Here is a 14076-nt window from a genome sequence, read left to right as displayed (position 1 = left end):
ATGTTGAACCATAGCCTGGAATTGTAAAATGAAATAGCCTTTTCTCCTCTAAGTTGCTTTCCTTCAAAATATTTAATCACAGCAACAGAACTGAAACTAGAACATCAACAAAGTAGAGCTCTTTGCCCTCGATATTGCCAGCAGTCAGAGATAGAGGTAGGAGAATCAGGAGTTCCAGGGCAGCCTAAGCTACACAGATCCCCATCAATAATAATAATGATGATGATAATGATAATAATAATACATTATTATTAATAAAAATAACAGTGAATAAAATATTTTTCTTTATTCAAACATAGCCTTACTTGGTCAAGTGTGGAACCACCATTTCTGAAATGCACACCTCCTCAGAGGTAAGCAATACACTCCACTGGTGAGTGCAGCGCAGATGCTGCAAGCAGGACTACAAAGGGTGCACAGGTCTGGAAGGAGCCTTATTCACTCACTCAGTATTTTTCTAGTGAGGTACTGCTGAAACTGAAAAGCAACAAGACTTTCTCTATTGGCTCCCCATGATCCAAGTGAACCGATCAACCGTTGTCCTCTTACAAAAACCACAGAATACCTGGCTTAGAAAGACTGCTCTGTGGTTCAGAGCATTTACTGCTCTGTCAGAGCATCTGAGTTCAGTTTCCAGCACCTGCAGTAGGCAACTTACAACTGCCTATAACTTCACCATTTTTTTCTGACCTCTATGAACATTCAGACAGACAGGCAGGCAGGCAGGCAGACAGACAGATACACACATACACACACACACACACACACACACACACACACACACACACACACACACAAATAAAATCTTTAAAAGAAAGCAATATCAAGAACACCATCATTATCACCCTCTCCTGCCTGGCTTCAGCTTCAGTTGTCACTTTCCTGAACACCTCTCAGTCCCAGTGAGATCTGCTTCTGCCCTAACTCAGCTTCTGGACCTGGAATGCTTTCCTCCTCTGCTGGCTTATACCCTATCTGCCCCTGGACTCCTGAATCCTGTCGCACTCTACCCACAAGGAATATTCCTACCGATGTTGTGCTCTGCTTTCTGTCAACTTTCACAGATTGATACTAGCAATTTAAAGTCTTCTATCCTTGTCCACGTGGCAAGATCCTAGGTGACATCACATTTATTTTACATCTACTAAGGCACCTACAATGGTGCTAGACTGAGTGCCTACACAGGGAACCTACAGTGCATCCATGGGTTGGACACGGCTCAACATTACCTCTAGAATGGGTGGGAAGTCTTCACTGTTGAACGCATCCATCAGCCCAGAACTATTCTGGTAAGAAGAGTTCCCTACCAGCTCCACTTGAATTTGAACAGGATCCACAATTGAAAGAGCAGTGTCCTGCTCATTCCCTAGTCGGCATGAGAACACCTAAAAATGAAACACAGTAAAACAAAGATTACAACTTGCCTTTCGAGGATCTAGCGCTTAGCAGCACCAGTGGGCTGTCTCAGGAGCAATCAGCCCTCTCACAAGACCTGAATCAGCTACTGAAGTAAACACTGTAAAGATCTGGGGCTGCCACTCTAGCCTGTGGCCAAGAATAGGTTCAGTAGTTCACCTGCAGGAAACTGTTTCCATTCACCCATGACTTCGAGAGCTCCTGCCTTTTGATTTAATAATCCCACTTCTCTCTAGAAACTACCCTAAGGAAATAATACAATACAGAAAATTTCACTAATAACTTTAATGGTTAAATAGGAAAAAAAAAAAAAAAAGAGCAACCAAGGTTGCACTCCACCTACTTGGTGAAGCAGCTGAGTGACCTAAAGAAGGGAGTTAAAAGCCAGAGCCCATGTAACACACTAACCCTAATCTCGGCCCTTGAGAGACTGGGGCTGGTGTGGTGGAGCATGCCTTTGAACTCTAGTAAGATCAGCACAACACAGAAGACAAAAACACAGTCCCTCAAAACATTACAAAGTTAGGCACAGAGACTCTTGCCTATGATCCCAATACTTGGAAAGCCAATCCACAAGGACTATAAAAGCCAGCTGCTACATAGTGGAACCCTATTTTCAAGTGAAAATATAGTGATGATGATAATAATAATAATAATAATAATAATAATAATACTGGTTTTAAGGATAAGATAGAACACACCAAAAAACAATAGAGATTATATATTTTACAGGAATTTTCCCTCCTTTCAGAATTTCCTAATTTTAAAGTGCATTCATTATTGAAACTGAGGAAAAAGTACATAGGAGTCCATTACATTAGACCTCATACACTGTATACATGAAATACTAACAAATAAAAATGCTTCAGGGGACACAGAAGGAAATGGGGAGAGGGGCTCGCACTCTGAGGCCAAATTACTGTAGTATTCAAAAGGAGCATGGAGGAAAGTAGGGACCATTCATCTGAAGCTACTCATCTCCTGGCAAGACTCTATCTTCGTGAGGCATTTTTCTTCATACTTTGTAAACAAAGGAATATCAAAACCCTCTACACTATTCAAGATTAAGGCATTATGCTTCATCAATTCTAGTCATACCACCTAAAAATTTGGGCATCTCAAATATTTTGCCACTTCATTTTACTGAGATGTTGGGACAGGACACTTTCATTTCCCTTTTTTCTTTGGCAGGCTTCAGCTATACAAATTCCAGCGGTACTGACTATTCCTTAATCAATCACCACAATGCCCCACTCAGCATTGGGCTTATCAGGGTCTACAAAGCAGATGACCTGCAAGTCCATGGTCAACTCTAACATCTGAGCATGCAGCTCCTTGTCCCAAAGTGAGCTTTCTTCACCTTACAAAAACAAGTGGTCAAGGAGCGCCTCTCTCCCATCCCATTCTACTCAGCTACATCTGAACACTGAAGGAGGACCATATACGGCTTCCAGTGAGAATGAGTAACTCAGTGGGAGGGGCTCAAAGTTCTATCAGAAGGGACAAGAGGCTGAGCAAATATTTCACTACATGGTAAGAGGCACATTCACTATGATCCCTGAGTTTTAAGAGCAACCTAGAGATGGCTTCTGCCTTTTCCCTTCTCGAGACTTAAGAGACAGAGTGAATGAATGCTGCTTAATATTGTATATGACATATCTTGGTGACAAAAAGTACCCAGGTACAAATTTCCGCCTTCATGATAACCGCATCAACAGAGACATGGTCCTTTAGGTCACACATGACTCTCCAGAGCAGTACTATAGATTACATATTCCAGAATGATACCATATAAAACCCTCATGCCTTTCCTAAGGAGGCCTGTCTTATTCCAGGGACCTGACTGTTCACAGGACTGTACTCAGTGTGCGGAAAGAGAATTCAAGACAAGCAGGCTTACTGCCTCAGCTGTGCAAACCTGCAATAGAGTTTTTCTAAGAGTTTAGAGGAAAAATATTCATTTTCCTTTTTTCTTCAGAGACTACACAAAATCAACTGTGTCTGGCAATTCATTAATCAATCCCTAACTGGATCTCACTTCTGAATCGTCCCGGAGAGGTCACAGGGCGATGTGGTGTAAGATGTTACCTTGGCATGTGCTAAGGGCCCTGTGGTACATGCTCTCAGCACTGGGAAGAAATACTGCCTGAATCCTGGCTGGGGGATGAGACAAGCAGAAACAGACCACCCAACAAGGTACTAGCAGGAATGGGAACTAAGAAAGTCTCCCTGACTCATGGTCTGAGAAGGCAGGGTGTGTAAGAAAAAGTCCTGTGTCTTCATAGCCTTGCACTGGAGGGGAGAACATAGGAGAGTAAGCTACCAGACTGAAGGAGAAAGCAAGAGGCCCTTTACTAACGATGTTTCTTAAGAAGAGCTCAGGAGGCCATGATAAATATAGTGGCACAGGTCTGCAATCCCAGCTACTCCAGTGGCTAAAGCAGAAGAATCAAAAGCTCAAGGCTAGCCTAGACAACTGGGTCAATCAAAATAGAAAAAGACTGAGCTGAACAGGAATGTAACCTACCTCAGTTGATAAGAGTACTTGCCTAACAAGCACAAGGCCTTAGGTTTAATGCAAAGCAATACACACATACAAAGACACACACGCGCGCACACACGCGCACACACACACACACACACACACACACACACACACTCTCTCTCTCTCTCTCTCCATTATTCATACTATATAACCACATTATATATAAATTATAAACATACTATATATGTATATTACATCTACTATATATGTACACACATATAAATTATATACTATATATCTGCATATAAATTACATATATATACTATATCATACATATTATATGCATATTATGCCTATTGAAATCATATAGATATACTATATATCTGTATATATAAATTATACTGCATTATATATATTATAAATTATATACACTACATATAGCCATATATGAATTACAAAAATACAACACACTACATATATTTTATAAATATATATATAGAGAGAGAGTTATATACTACACACACACACACACACATACAAACAATCAAACATATTTATACATAAAGACCAGGGTTTTGAGTCTTTTTCCCAGCCCTACTGACTCAGAAACTCTGGAGATTGGGATGGGGAACTGGGTAGAAATGTAGCTTAGTAGTAAAATGCTTGCCTCAGCATTCACAAGGCCCTCAGTTCCATTCCTAGTACTGGAAGATAAACATTCAGAAGACAAATACTTTTCCAGATGCTTCCCTTCAGAGCCCAACATGCAATGCTGTGGTCAACACACAAACTTACCTCAATGCCAAACAAACTTCCTGAAAAGGGGCGATCAACAAAGCGGGGTTTATAGGTGAGCACTGTGGTACCTTTCAGAATTATGGCATTGGTATCAAAGCAGGACACATCTTCGACAACCACAAACTCTGTGCCTGCAAAGGACAGCATCATCAGTCAAGGCAAGCAAGGAAGCTAGCATCACCAAGCGTCCCAACGTAAGTGGCACAGTTGTACCAGGTGAGAATACCAACTGTTCACTCTCCAGGACAGCTCTGAACATCCTGCTTCACTATTGTCCTAGACTTGGAATCTGGAAAGCACAGCTGGGCTAACAGAGCAGGGCCTAGCAGAAAGGATCAGAATTAGCTCCTCTCTTTGACCTGCACGTTCAAGACAGATGGAGAAATGACATCCCAGTCTCGGTGGGAGGCCCCTGAGGATAAGAAGGGTTTCCCAAGCTGGGGAGATGGCTCAGGGGTTAAGACCACTGGCTGCTCTCCCAGATGTCCTGAGTTCAATTCCCAGCAACCACATGGTGGTTCACAACCATCTATAATGGGATCTGATTCCCACTTTTGATGTGTATGAAGATGGAATACTCATATACATAAATACATGAATAAATAAATCTTAGGGGGAAAAAAAAGAACATCCCTTCTCCAAGGACTAGAATCCAAGCAAAAAGTCAGATTGGTTGGTCAGGTAGCATGAACCATCACAGCAGGTTGGCACAGCTGTTCATGCTGCCCACAGGAGTGCAGACCACTCATGTCCAGCTGCCACTGTTAGTAAGCACTGTCAGCTTTGTGACCATTCGTGTCTCAAAGACTCATGCACACTGGGTTTTAATCAAAACAAAAAAAGGCACTATGAAGCTAGGTGTAGTGGTTTACACCAACAATCCCAGCACTTGAAAGACAAGTTCCAAGCCAGCCGGTGATACAATGCTACCTGCTGAGAGAGAAAGATAGAGAGGAAGGAGGCAGGGAGACAGAGACAGAGAACACAAAATCACTTTATTCCCAGCACTCAGAAGACAGAAGCAAGCAGGTCTCAGTGTTTGAGGTCAGCCTGTTCTAAGTGAGATCCTGTCTCAAAAAAAAAAAAAAAAAAAAAAAGACAAGAGGCGTGGCTGGCACAGGGAAAGTGTCCCGTAAGACGGGTCTGACCTAACATCCAAACCATCAGTCAGTGAAGCACACTATGAACAATTACCTGTTACATTGACCTTGACCTCCAGGTGCCTCTCATTGGACACAGGGAGGGATGACCGTTTGGTGACTACTCCACTCTTAACGGTTTTGGGAACAACAGCAGATTCACTGCTGGCGTTGCGGTAGCGTGCAGGAGTGACATTTTGTTTCTTAACATCACTGGGAGTGTGCAGAAAGTCATGGACCAACAGCAGCCAGTCAAATATGAGAAACACGCGGAGGTTGTTGAGAACAACAGTGAAACAGGAGGAATCCTTCGTAGATCTACAAAAAAGGCAGAAAAAAAACAGAATTGTAAAGAGAAACATGTATTTAATCACTGCCTAGGCCTCCTAAGACCCAGCAAGTAGCAATTCAGTGTTACTCTTCTGTTTTTACGTTATCCCTGTATTATCCAAGGTGGCCTCAAATGCCTGGACTCAGTGATGCTCCTGCTTCAGGCTGCTGTCTAGCTGGAAATTCAGTATGCAGCACAATGCCAGGCCCCATTCCAGTGATTCTTAATTAAACTGCCAGCTTTGAGTTGGAAACACTCTCAGCACTGCTCACAAAGTATTAAGCTTTCTGGAGGTTAGTCATTTGTTTTAAAGAATTTATGTCTCAGTATTTTGCCTACATTCATACTTGTGCAACATGTGCACACCTAGTACCCATGGAAGTAAGAAGAGGGCACTGGATCCTCTGGAACTGGAGTTACAGACAGTTGTAAGTCACCATGTGGGTGCTGAGAACTGACCCAGGTCTTCTACAAGAGGAATAAGTATTCTTAATCAATGAACCATCTGCCAGCCCTTCATTAAAAAAATAATAATAACCAAGAGTAAGTACTATAGTTAAGAAGGCAAGATAGCAGTGCCTTTAACTAATATGATTCTACAACAGGCACTTGGCAGTATTGACATTGTTGGCTGTCTTTAATAATAATAATAATAATAATAATAATAATAATAAAATAATAAAATATATAATTTATCATCATCATCACCACCACCACCATCATCATCATCATCATCACCATTGAGCAGGCACAATTAATAGTAGGTAGAGCTGGGATGATCTTAGCCATGCCGCAATGCACAGCACAGCCTAATCTGAAATACCAATGCAGGATACACATCCTAGTCCAACCCAAAGGCCCCAATCTGACCTGAGAGCCTATGGGTGCTCTTTTCGTTCTGTTGTTATATGTATGGATGTTGACTGTATGTGTGTCTTTGCACTACCTGTGTACAGTGCCCAAGGAGGCCAGAAAAGAGCCTTGGTCCCTGGGACAGGATTACTAATGGTTGTGAGTCATCATTGGAGTTCTAGGAATGAAACCTGGGCCCTCTGAAAGCATCCTTAACTGCTGCGGCATCTCTCCCTGGATATTACTAGAAGAGTTTGACTGGCAAGCCTATGCAAGTTCTCCAAAATGCCAGCAGAAAAATCCAAATTCTGAGTTGCTTTTTGCCCTTGGCACTTCTTTTAAGAATGGCCAACCTGCCATGCTGGTCTAGGAAAGGCTGGTCTAGAAGGAAGAGCAGAGGCTTAGAAGTCAAGAAATGCACACTAAAGTCATATCACTCTCAACCTGTTTGCTCATATATAAAGCAAGAATACTAACACTGTAGGAGAAAGCACAGGGCACACAACAGGTACTCTCCAATGTCAGCTTCTTTCCTGATGGGCAGGTCTAGGATTGATGAGGTTCTCAGAAGCTCAGGACTGCTTCACGAACACCACATTCATATATGAGTGCTATCTGACTTCTTTAGCTACAACTAACCTCAGCCCCAATCTTTTAGCCTGAGGAGGACATTGGCCATAGAAGGATCGTAAGCATCCTAGAGTAGAAACAGGGCAGAGGGAAAGGTGGGGACAAGAACTTATTTTATAGTTTTCAAGGATCCCAAGAAAATCACTCAGGCCTGGCCTGAAGCCACAGTGTCCTCAGGTCAATAGCCAGCCCTATTACCACACCAGCAGTCAGAGGAAGGGAAGCCGGAAACAGGCTAGCGATAGGTCACAGGGTCTGAAGGTTGAACTTGGGAAAAAGACCCTGGCTCTGGCTGTACATTTACTCACTTCCAAGCCTGTTTGGGAAAGGCTGATTTAGGGGTGTGCCTAAGGCTGCTTTTTTCCAGTCTTATTTCTGCTAAACCTGGCTTGTTGCCTCTAGTTAAAGGGCATGGTGAGACACAGCTCCTTCTCACACACAGCATTTGTCACAGAAACACTCTACCCTTTGTAATGAACAAAAAACGTTGCCCTCCGTAAAAATTTTCCAGCCCATTTTGAGCAGAGACTGTCAGAATTCAGAGCTAACTGGAAAGTAAGTGTGTCAGACTCTGCTTCTGGAAAATATTTCAAGCCTTTAAACACTGTGAAGTGATTTATATTTGACATACAAAATCCCAACAGAAGAACAATTCTTCCTGAGGCAGTTTGCTCTTCTCACTAACAAGGGCACTTCTGTTAGCAAGGGCCAAGGTAAGAACTGATTGTTTGGCTGCATGAAATTATATGCCTTTAGTATATATGCAGAATAATACTTTGGGCCTCCTGCATATTAAAGCCAGGATGAGGAGGATCAAAGAGGTGACTACTTAGGAAGTCAAGAACAGTAAGAATAAAGCAAATACCAAATTATTTCTCTGCAACAGGACCAAATACACAGAAGCCTTCCCTTCTGAGAAACATCTTCAAAGAGGCTGCCAAACACACCCATCACATCCCAAGGCTATACTTAGCTACTGACAGAGGCCAGAGGGCCTGAGAGTTAGGAGGACTCAGCTATGATATCAAAGGCAGGGCTAACTTGTGACTACTAGACCTTTAAGCTGTGTAACCTTCCAAGAGTCACTTACACCTTCATATGTAAAAGAGGAGAAAAATTGCCCTTGTTTGCAGATCTGGGAGGATTCAACTGGCAGTAGGTAAGGTGCCTGGTCAAGTCAGGAAGCCACTAGCATTTCCACTGTTGGGTACAAAAGAGCTAAAATGTCTGTTTTGCCAGACTTCCTGAAGTCATATGAAACACCAAGCCTCCTTCCTTCCAAGGCTAAACTCTGAGCAGCACACTGAAATGCCAGTTGTACAAGTATAAGGATAGCCACAAATCCTAAGAATCTCACACAAGCTATGACAACAGTAACAGCAACAGCTGCTGCGGGTGCCAAGTGACTTGTCAGAATGACTCAACTCTCACCCCTGCCCAAGGATAGAGGCCTAGGTTTTTGTTTGAATTTTGGTTCACTCCATAAAAGAGGAAAGTCAACTTCAAAGCTCAACAAGGATGCATTGCTATGAAGAGGAAGGCTGTCTTGGGGATAAGGTCTGCCTGATTCTAAGCCATCTTCCCTCCCCTCTCTGCCCCACTGCCAGACAGGAATAAATAACCTTCAAAACCACCCTTCTTTCATGCAGACCAAAAGGTTTTCTGGCTTGGGCTTTTCCCTTAGACTCACATAATTTCTTCCTTCCCCAAGCCACTTTACAAATTAAAGCTTACAAGGAGGTTGATTTTGGGGATCTGGCTCAGTGCCAAACTCCTTTTTTTATTTTTCTTTTCTTTCTTTTTTTTTTTAAAGCAACAGAGACATCTTTTGGTGAATCCACAATACTGCAAGTGAGCAGGAGCTGTTAACACAGCACAGTGCTGGTGAAAGCTCGTGAGCTTCCAACTGCCTATCTTCTCAGTTCCTCTCTGATGTTCTAAGGCCACAGGGACTTGGCCCACTGGCATGAAAGGAAATATCACCATAAGGAGAGGGAGAGTTGGGGAGCCAAATGTGAGGATAATGCCAGCACTGGGGAATGGAGGCAGGAAGGAAACCCTGGGCTACATAGTAAACTTCAAGCTACACTGGGCTACATGGTGAGACCTACCTAGAGGTGAGGGGTACAGGGTGGAGGACAACACAGACAGACAAAGGAAGGCAGAGCTGGCGTCTGCCTCCACTACCTGAAATGCAGTTCAATCTGAATGGAGCCCTGGGTGGCGCTGCTGCTCTTGGAGGGCTGAAAGATACAGTTGAACACATTGGTCATGCCATGGCTGGGCTTCTGCCCAGAATAGCGGGTGTCAAATGCCATCATAGAATGGGAAACCAAGTTAATGGACTTGGTCTGGTTGGAAAAACTCTCATAGAGCAGCTTACATTTCTTAAAGTCAAATCTGAAAGGGAAGAAAGCAAAGGAGAAGTTAAACACAATCCTACCTTATAAAATGAAGTTCAGGTGTGGAACAAGAGTGACATCATCAGTGTACCAGAGTACCATTCAATCTGAGATCCTGAACTGGATTTGTTCACAGGGCACTCAAAATGCAGTCAGTAGCACTGTGCCTTAAACCTTTTCCAATCGCAGAGAGCAGATTATATCCACAGGAATGCATGAGGAATAACAATATACCCAATCTATTATATCATTAATGATTTACCACCCCATGTCCCATCCTAGGCTAACAAAGCCATGTTTTAAATCATAATCCCCAATGGATATCCAGGGTCTCTTTTGACTTCATCTGTGAAATTATAGCTTGCCTGAGGCTTCTCTCTCCAGAGTCAGCAGACACATCTGTGTAAGACCACTATAGCTCACTGGAAACAACATCCTATTCTGCACTCAGGGAAGGAAGAAAACTGACCAACCAAGAGGAAGTGCATCCAGACCCACTGTCTTTTTTTGGAAAAAGAGAAAGTTGCAAAGAGTGATTAGGAGTTGCTCAGTACCATTATGATACACACAGAATCATCCACATTGAAAAATTCAAGGTATAAATCAAAAGAGTAGCTGGCCCATAAGAATGCAGGTTCACCATGGCCTGGCTCCCCTCAGCTGAACTAGGAGCAGGCCACACAAGCTTTGAACAGAAAGATGTAAGTCAGTGCTTCAGACAGGCCTTACTAGCCTTGACATCCCATTTTCAAATGTGACCCAACTTCCCAGCCATATAACCTAGGGCTAGTAAAATAAGTAAATACATAAATAAACCAACAACAGCAATCTATCTAGAAAACTAGAGCATCAGCTGCCCCACTTAGAGGACAAGGGAGGGCTTTCAGGGCAAAAGTACAATGCATGCTTCAAAATCCCACTCTGTATTCCTGCACCACAGATTTCAACTAGCCAGCACATGCCCATAAAGGAAGCAGTTGCTATGTTGCTTCTAGAGGTTTCCAAGTAGGGAGCTCAGCCCAATGCTGCCAATTTTCAAAACAGTTCTCATTCATATTCTCTATCTGTCGTCTGCCTATCTATATCTGTCTGAATTCTCTCCATTTTAAAACATTGACCCATGAGGCAGTTACCAGTGGCACTCTGCCCACAACTGTGCTAAAACTGTACAGACACTGGGCAAGGCGCCCCATTCCCCACACCTTAACACTAGTGGGACCGCGTTCCAGCTCCAGTGTAGCAGAACACTGAAGTCACCTGAGCCTACTCCAGAGCTCTTTACTCTTCAGTCTGCCCTGTACAGGGGGACACTGTTCCTACAAGTGTTGAACAAAGCCTTACCTGGCCAGGGAGCCAGTGCCTTCTTTTCCTTTTGGGTCCTTGAGCTCCAGGCTCACGTTCACCATGTCGATGAGAAAGCACATGCACGTGTACACCTCTCCACTCAGCACAGTCTGTAGAAGGGAATGCTGGTCAGCACTGGAGTGATAAAGAAGTCTCGTCCACTCACTGTCCCACCACTTCCCCGCTTCCGCTCCCTGCATTCTTGGAGGAATATGCACACAGGTGACCTGCAGTTGAGACTACGAGCTTGGAAGAACATGCCGTCGGTCTCACTCACGTGAATCCTTGGATCCTGCAGATCATAAGGCCGCATGAAGTCTTCTATGGGCTCTCCCAGGTTGTTCTCTAGCAAGCCTCGGATCAGCTTATATTTACACAGATCCAGGGAGCAGTGCACAGAGGACAGACTGCCATGGACAGATATGTCTGCAACAGTGTGGCTTATTTCTCTATGAGAAAAAAGGAAGCCATGCTCAGAAATAAGTCACTAACTGCCTTGGCACAGCACAACCAAATGTAGGGCTATAACGTGGCTACCTACATTATCAAGCAGTTAATCTCAAACTTCCAATGGCAAAAACAGTCATGTATCTCTCAGTGTGCACAGCACTGTGTTTGCCATGCTTTAACTACATAGAGGGTCGTAGCTCCCAAATGTGCAAGGAAAGTAATCCTCGAAGCTAATGAGCTGGGGGTCTAGCCCAGAAAAACTTGTCTGGCACACATGGGCCCAGGGTTCCATCCTAGCATGCCAAGTAAGTATACACACAAATGTAAACATACACATGCAAACACACATGAGCTAATTAATTCATGTTTTCATTTTACATATTGGATGTTTTACCTGCATGTGTGTCTATATGCCACATGTGTGCAGTGCCTACAGAGATCAGAAGGGATCGTACGTACATGACTACGGGGTACAGTTATATGGGCTTTTCAGCTACAATATGGGTGCTGGAGATTGAACCCAGAATCTCTACAAGTGCAACCATTGCTCATAACTGCTGAGCCTTGTTTCTAGCTACACATTTTGGGTTTTATTTTTTACTTTTTAAGACAATCTCACACTACAGTCCATACTGAACTGGAACTCATAGCAATCCTCCCACTTCAGACTCCTGAATACTGTGATTACAGGCAAAACCACACCTACACCAGACCTAACTAGTCTAGGATCAAGAAAAATCTCACAAGACTCAAAGAGCTTAAATATTCCAGTTGGGGAAATTGCAAGGACCAGATGCCCAGCTCTCATCTCCAGCTCCCAAAGTAGACGGAAAAGAAACGAGCCTTTCGTCCTGTGCCCTCTTGGGGCAGGGTGGAAGAACAACACTCATTAGAGCACCTGACGCATTACTAGGAAGACCTGGAGTGATACTAAAGATGCTCAGGACTCCAGGACACACATGTTCATGCTAGGACTAAAGCACTCTCCGCCTCCCATGGCTGCAACAGGCAGCCTGAATCCTCCAGACACTATGCAGAACACATAACCCAAGGGCTGGGTTTAGAGTGGAAACTGTACATTTCTATATTTAAAGAAAGAAAGGGGAGGGAGGGAGGGAGGGAGGGAGGGAGGGAGGAGGGAGGAAGGAAGACCAGTTCTGGTGCTGGAATACAGCTTCATGGTAGGGTATTTGCCTAGCATATACTGTGACCCTAAGTTTGACACTTGGAACTGCCAAAAATAAATAAAATTTGACTTGCCTGCAAGGAAAAACCTATATACAATAGTCTGTTTTCTATTGTTTTGATTAATGAATGGTGGGGGGTAAGATGCATGCATGCTGAGTTCAGGTATCCAAGGAGGCCAGAGGCATGGGATCTTCTGAAGCTGGAGTTACAGAAGGTTATATAAGTCACCTGATACAGGTGCTAAGAATAGAACTCAGGGCCTTTTAAAAGCACATGCTCTTAACCACTGAGCTATCTCTCTAGTCCCACGATAGAGTTTAAACAGAATAATAATGCAACCCACAGAGGACATCAGGGAAGCCTACCAAATGGCACCCTCATGGGTGGGGAGCAGACAGCACATCTGCTGCTGTGCTCTTGCTGGGCTACAGAGTCTCACTACCCCACATAGCACACAGGAAGTGGGAGAACTTTACAGAAGTGGAGGACAAAAAAAGCACCTTTTAAAAACCATTGCTTGCAAAGAAAAACAATAGTTCAATTTCTAAATAAGAAGTTCTTAGGATGGCCAAGCTAGGCTAGCCAAACAGAGCGCATGCCAACCATTACTGGACAGCAGCCAGGGAGCTCCGGAATAACAGGTTCCAGAGAGAAAACACCCCAGTGTGCTAAACTGTAGCAGTCATCTGAAGAGAAGCGGAAAATGGCATAGTGAGTCGCCCAAACATGGAGACGGGAAAGGGTCTAGTAAGTCCCAGCCAGGTAAGGAGGTTAGTTTTCAGAGTGACCTCACTGCAAGTGTCTCTGTTTGGGACTTGTTTATAAACTTTCATCTGTGCATGTGTGTGCGTGTGTGCGTGTGAGTGTAGCTGTTCATGGAAGCCAGAAGAGGACATCAGATTCTCCAGAGTTGGAGTTACAGATAGTTGAGAGCTGCCTAGCATGTACGATAGGAACAAAACATGGGGCCCCTGGAAGGACAGAGAGCTCCCTTAACCACTGAACGGTCTCCACACTCAGCAAATCTCTTTCATGGCTATC

General features: G+C 43.7%; 1 protein-coding gene across 3 annotated transcripts in view; it reads right to left on the bottom strand.

The window, feature by feature from the left end:
- Vps13d (vacuolar protein sorting 13 homolog D) overlaps nt 1–14076 on the bottom strand; it is a 223859-nt gene that overhangs the window by 144546 nt on the left and 65237 nt on the right. For all 3 annotated transcript variants that reach the window (XM_032895015.1, XM_032895002.1, XM_032895011.1), the window contains exons 28-33: nt 11675–11846; nt 11395–11507; nt 9839–10051; nt 5894–6156; nt 4697–4830; nt 1230–1385 (exon numbers count right to left, since the gene is read on the bottom strand). In XM_032895015.1, the coding sequence (XP_032750906.1) occupies nt 1230–1385; nt 4697–4830; nt 5894–6156; nt 9839–10051; nt 11395–11507; nt 11675–11846 (1051 nt within the window). The remainder of the gene's footprint in view (nt 1–1229; nt 1386–4696; nt 4831–5893; nt 6157–9838; nt 10052–11394; nt 11508–11674; nt 11847–14076) is intronic.

The sequence above is a fragment of the Rattus rattus genome, chromosome 1 (genome assembly GCF_011064425.1).
Source record: "Rattus rattus isolate New Zealand chromosome 1, Rrattus_CSIRO_v1, whole genome shotgun sequence".
NCBI classification, from domain to species: Eukaryota; Metazoa; Chordata; class Mammalia; order Rodentia; family Muridae; genus Rattus; species Rattus rattus.
This window is presented reverse-complemented; position numbering and strand designations above follow the sequence as displayed.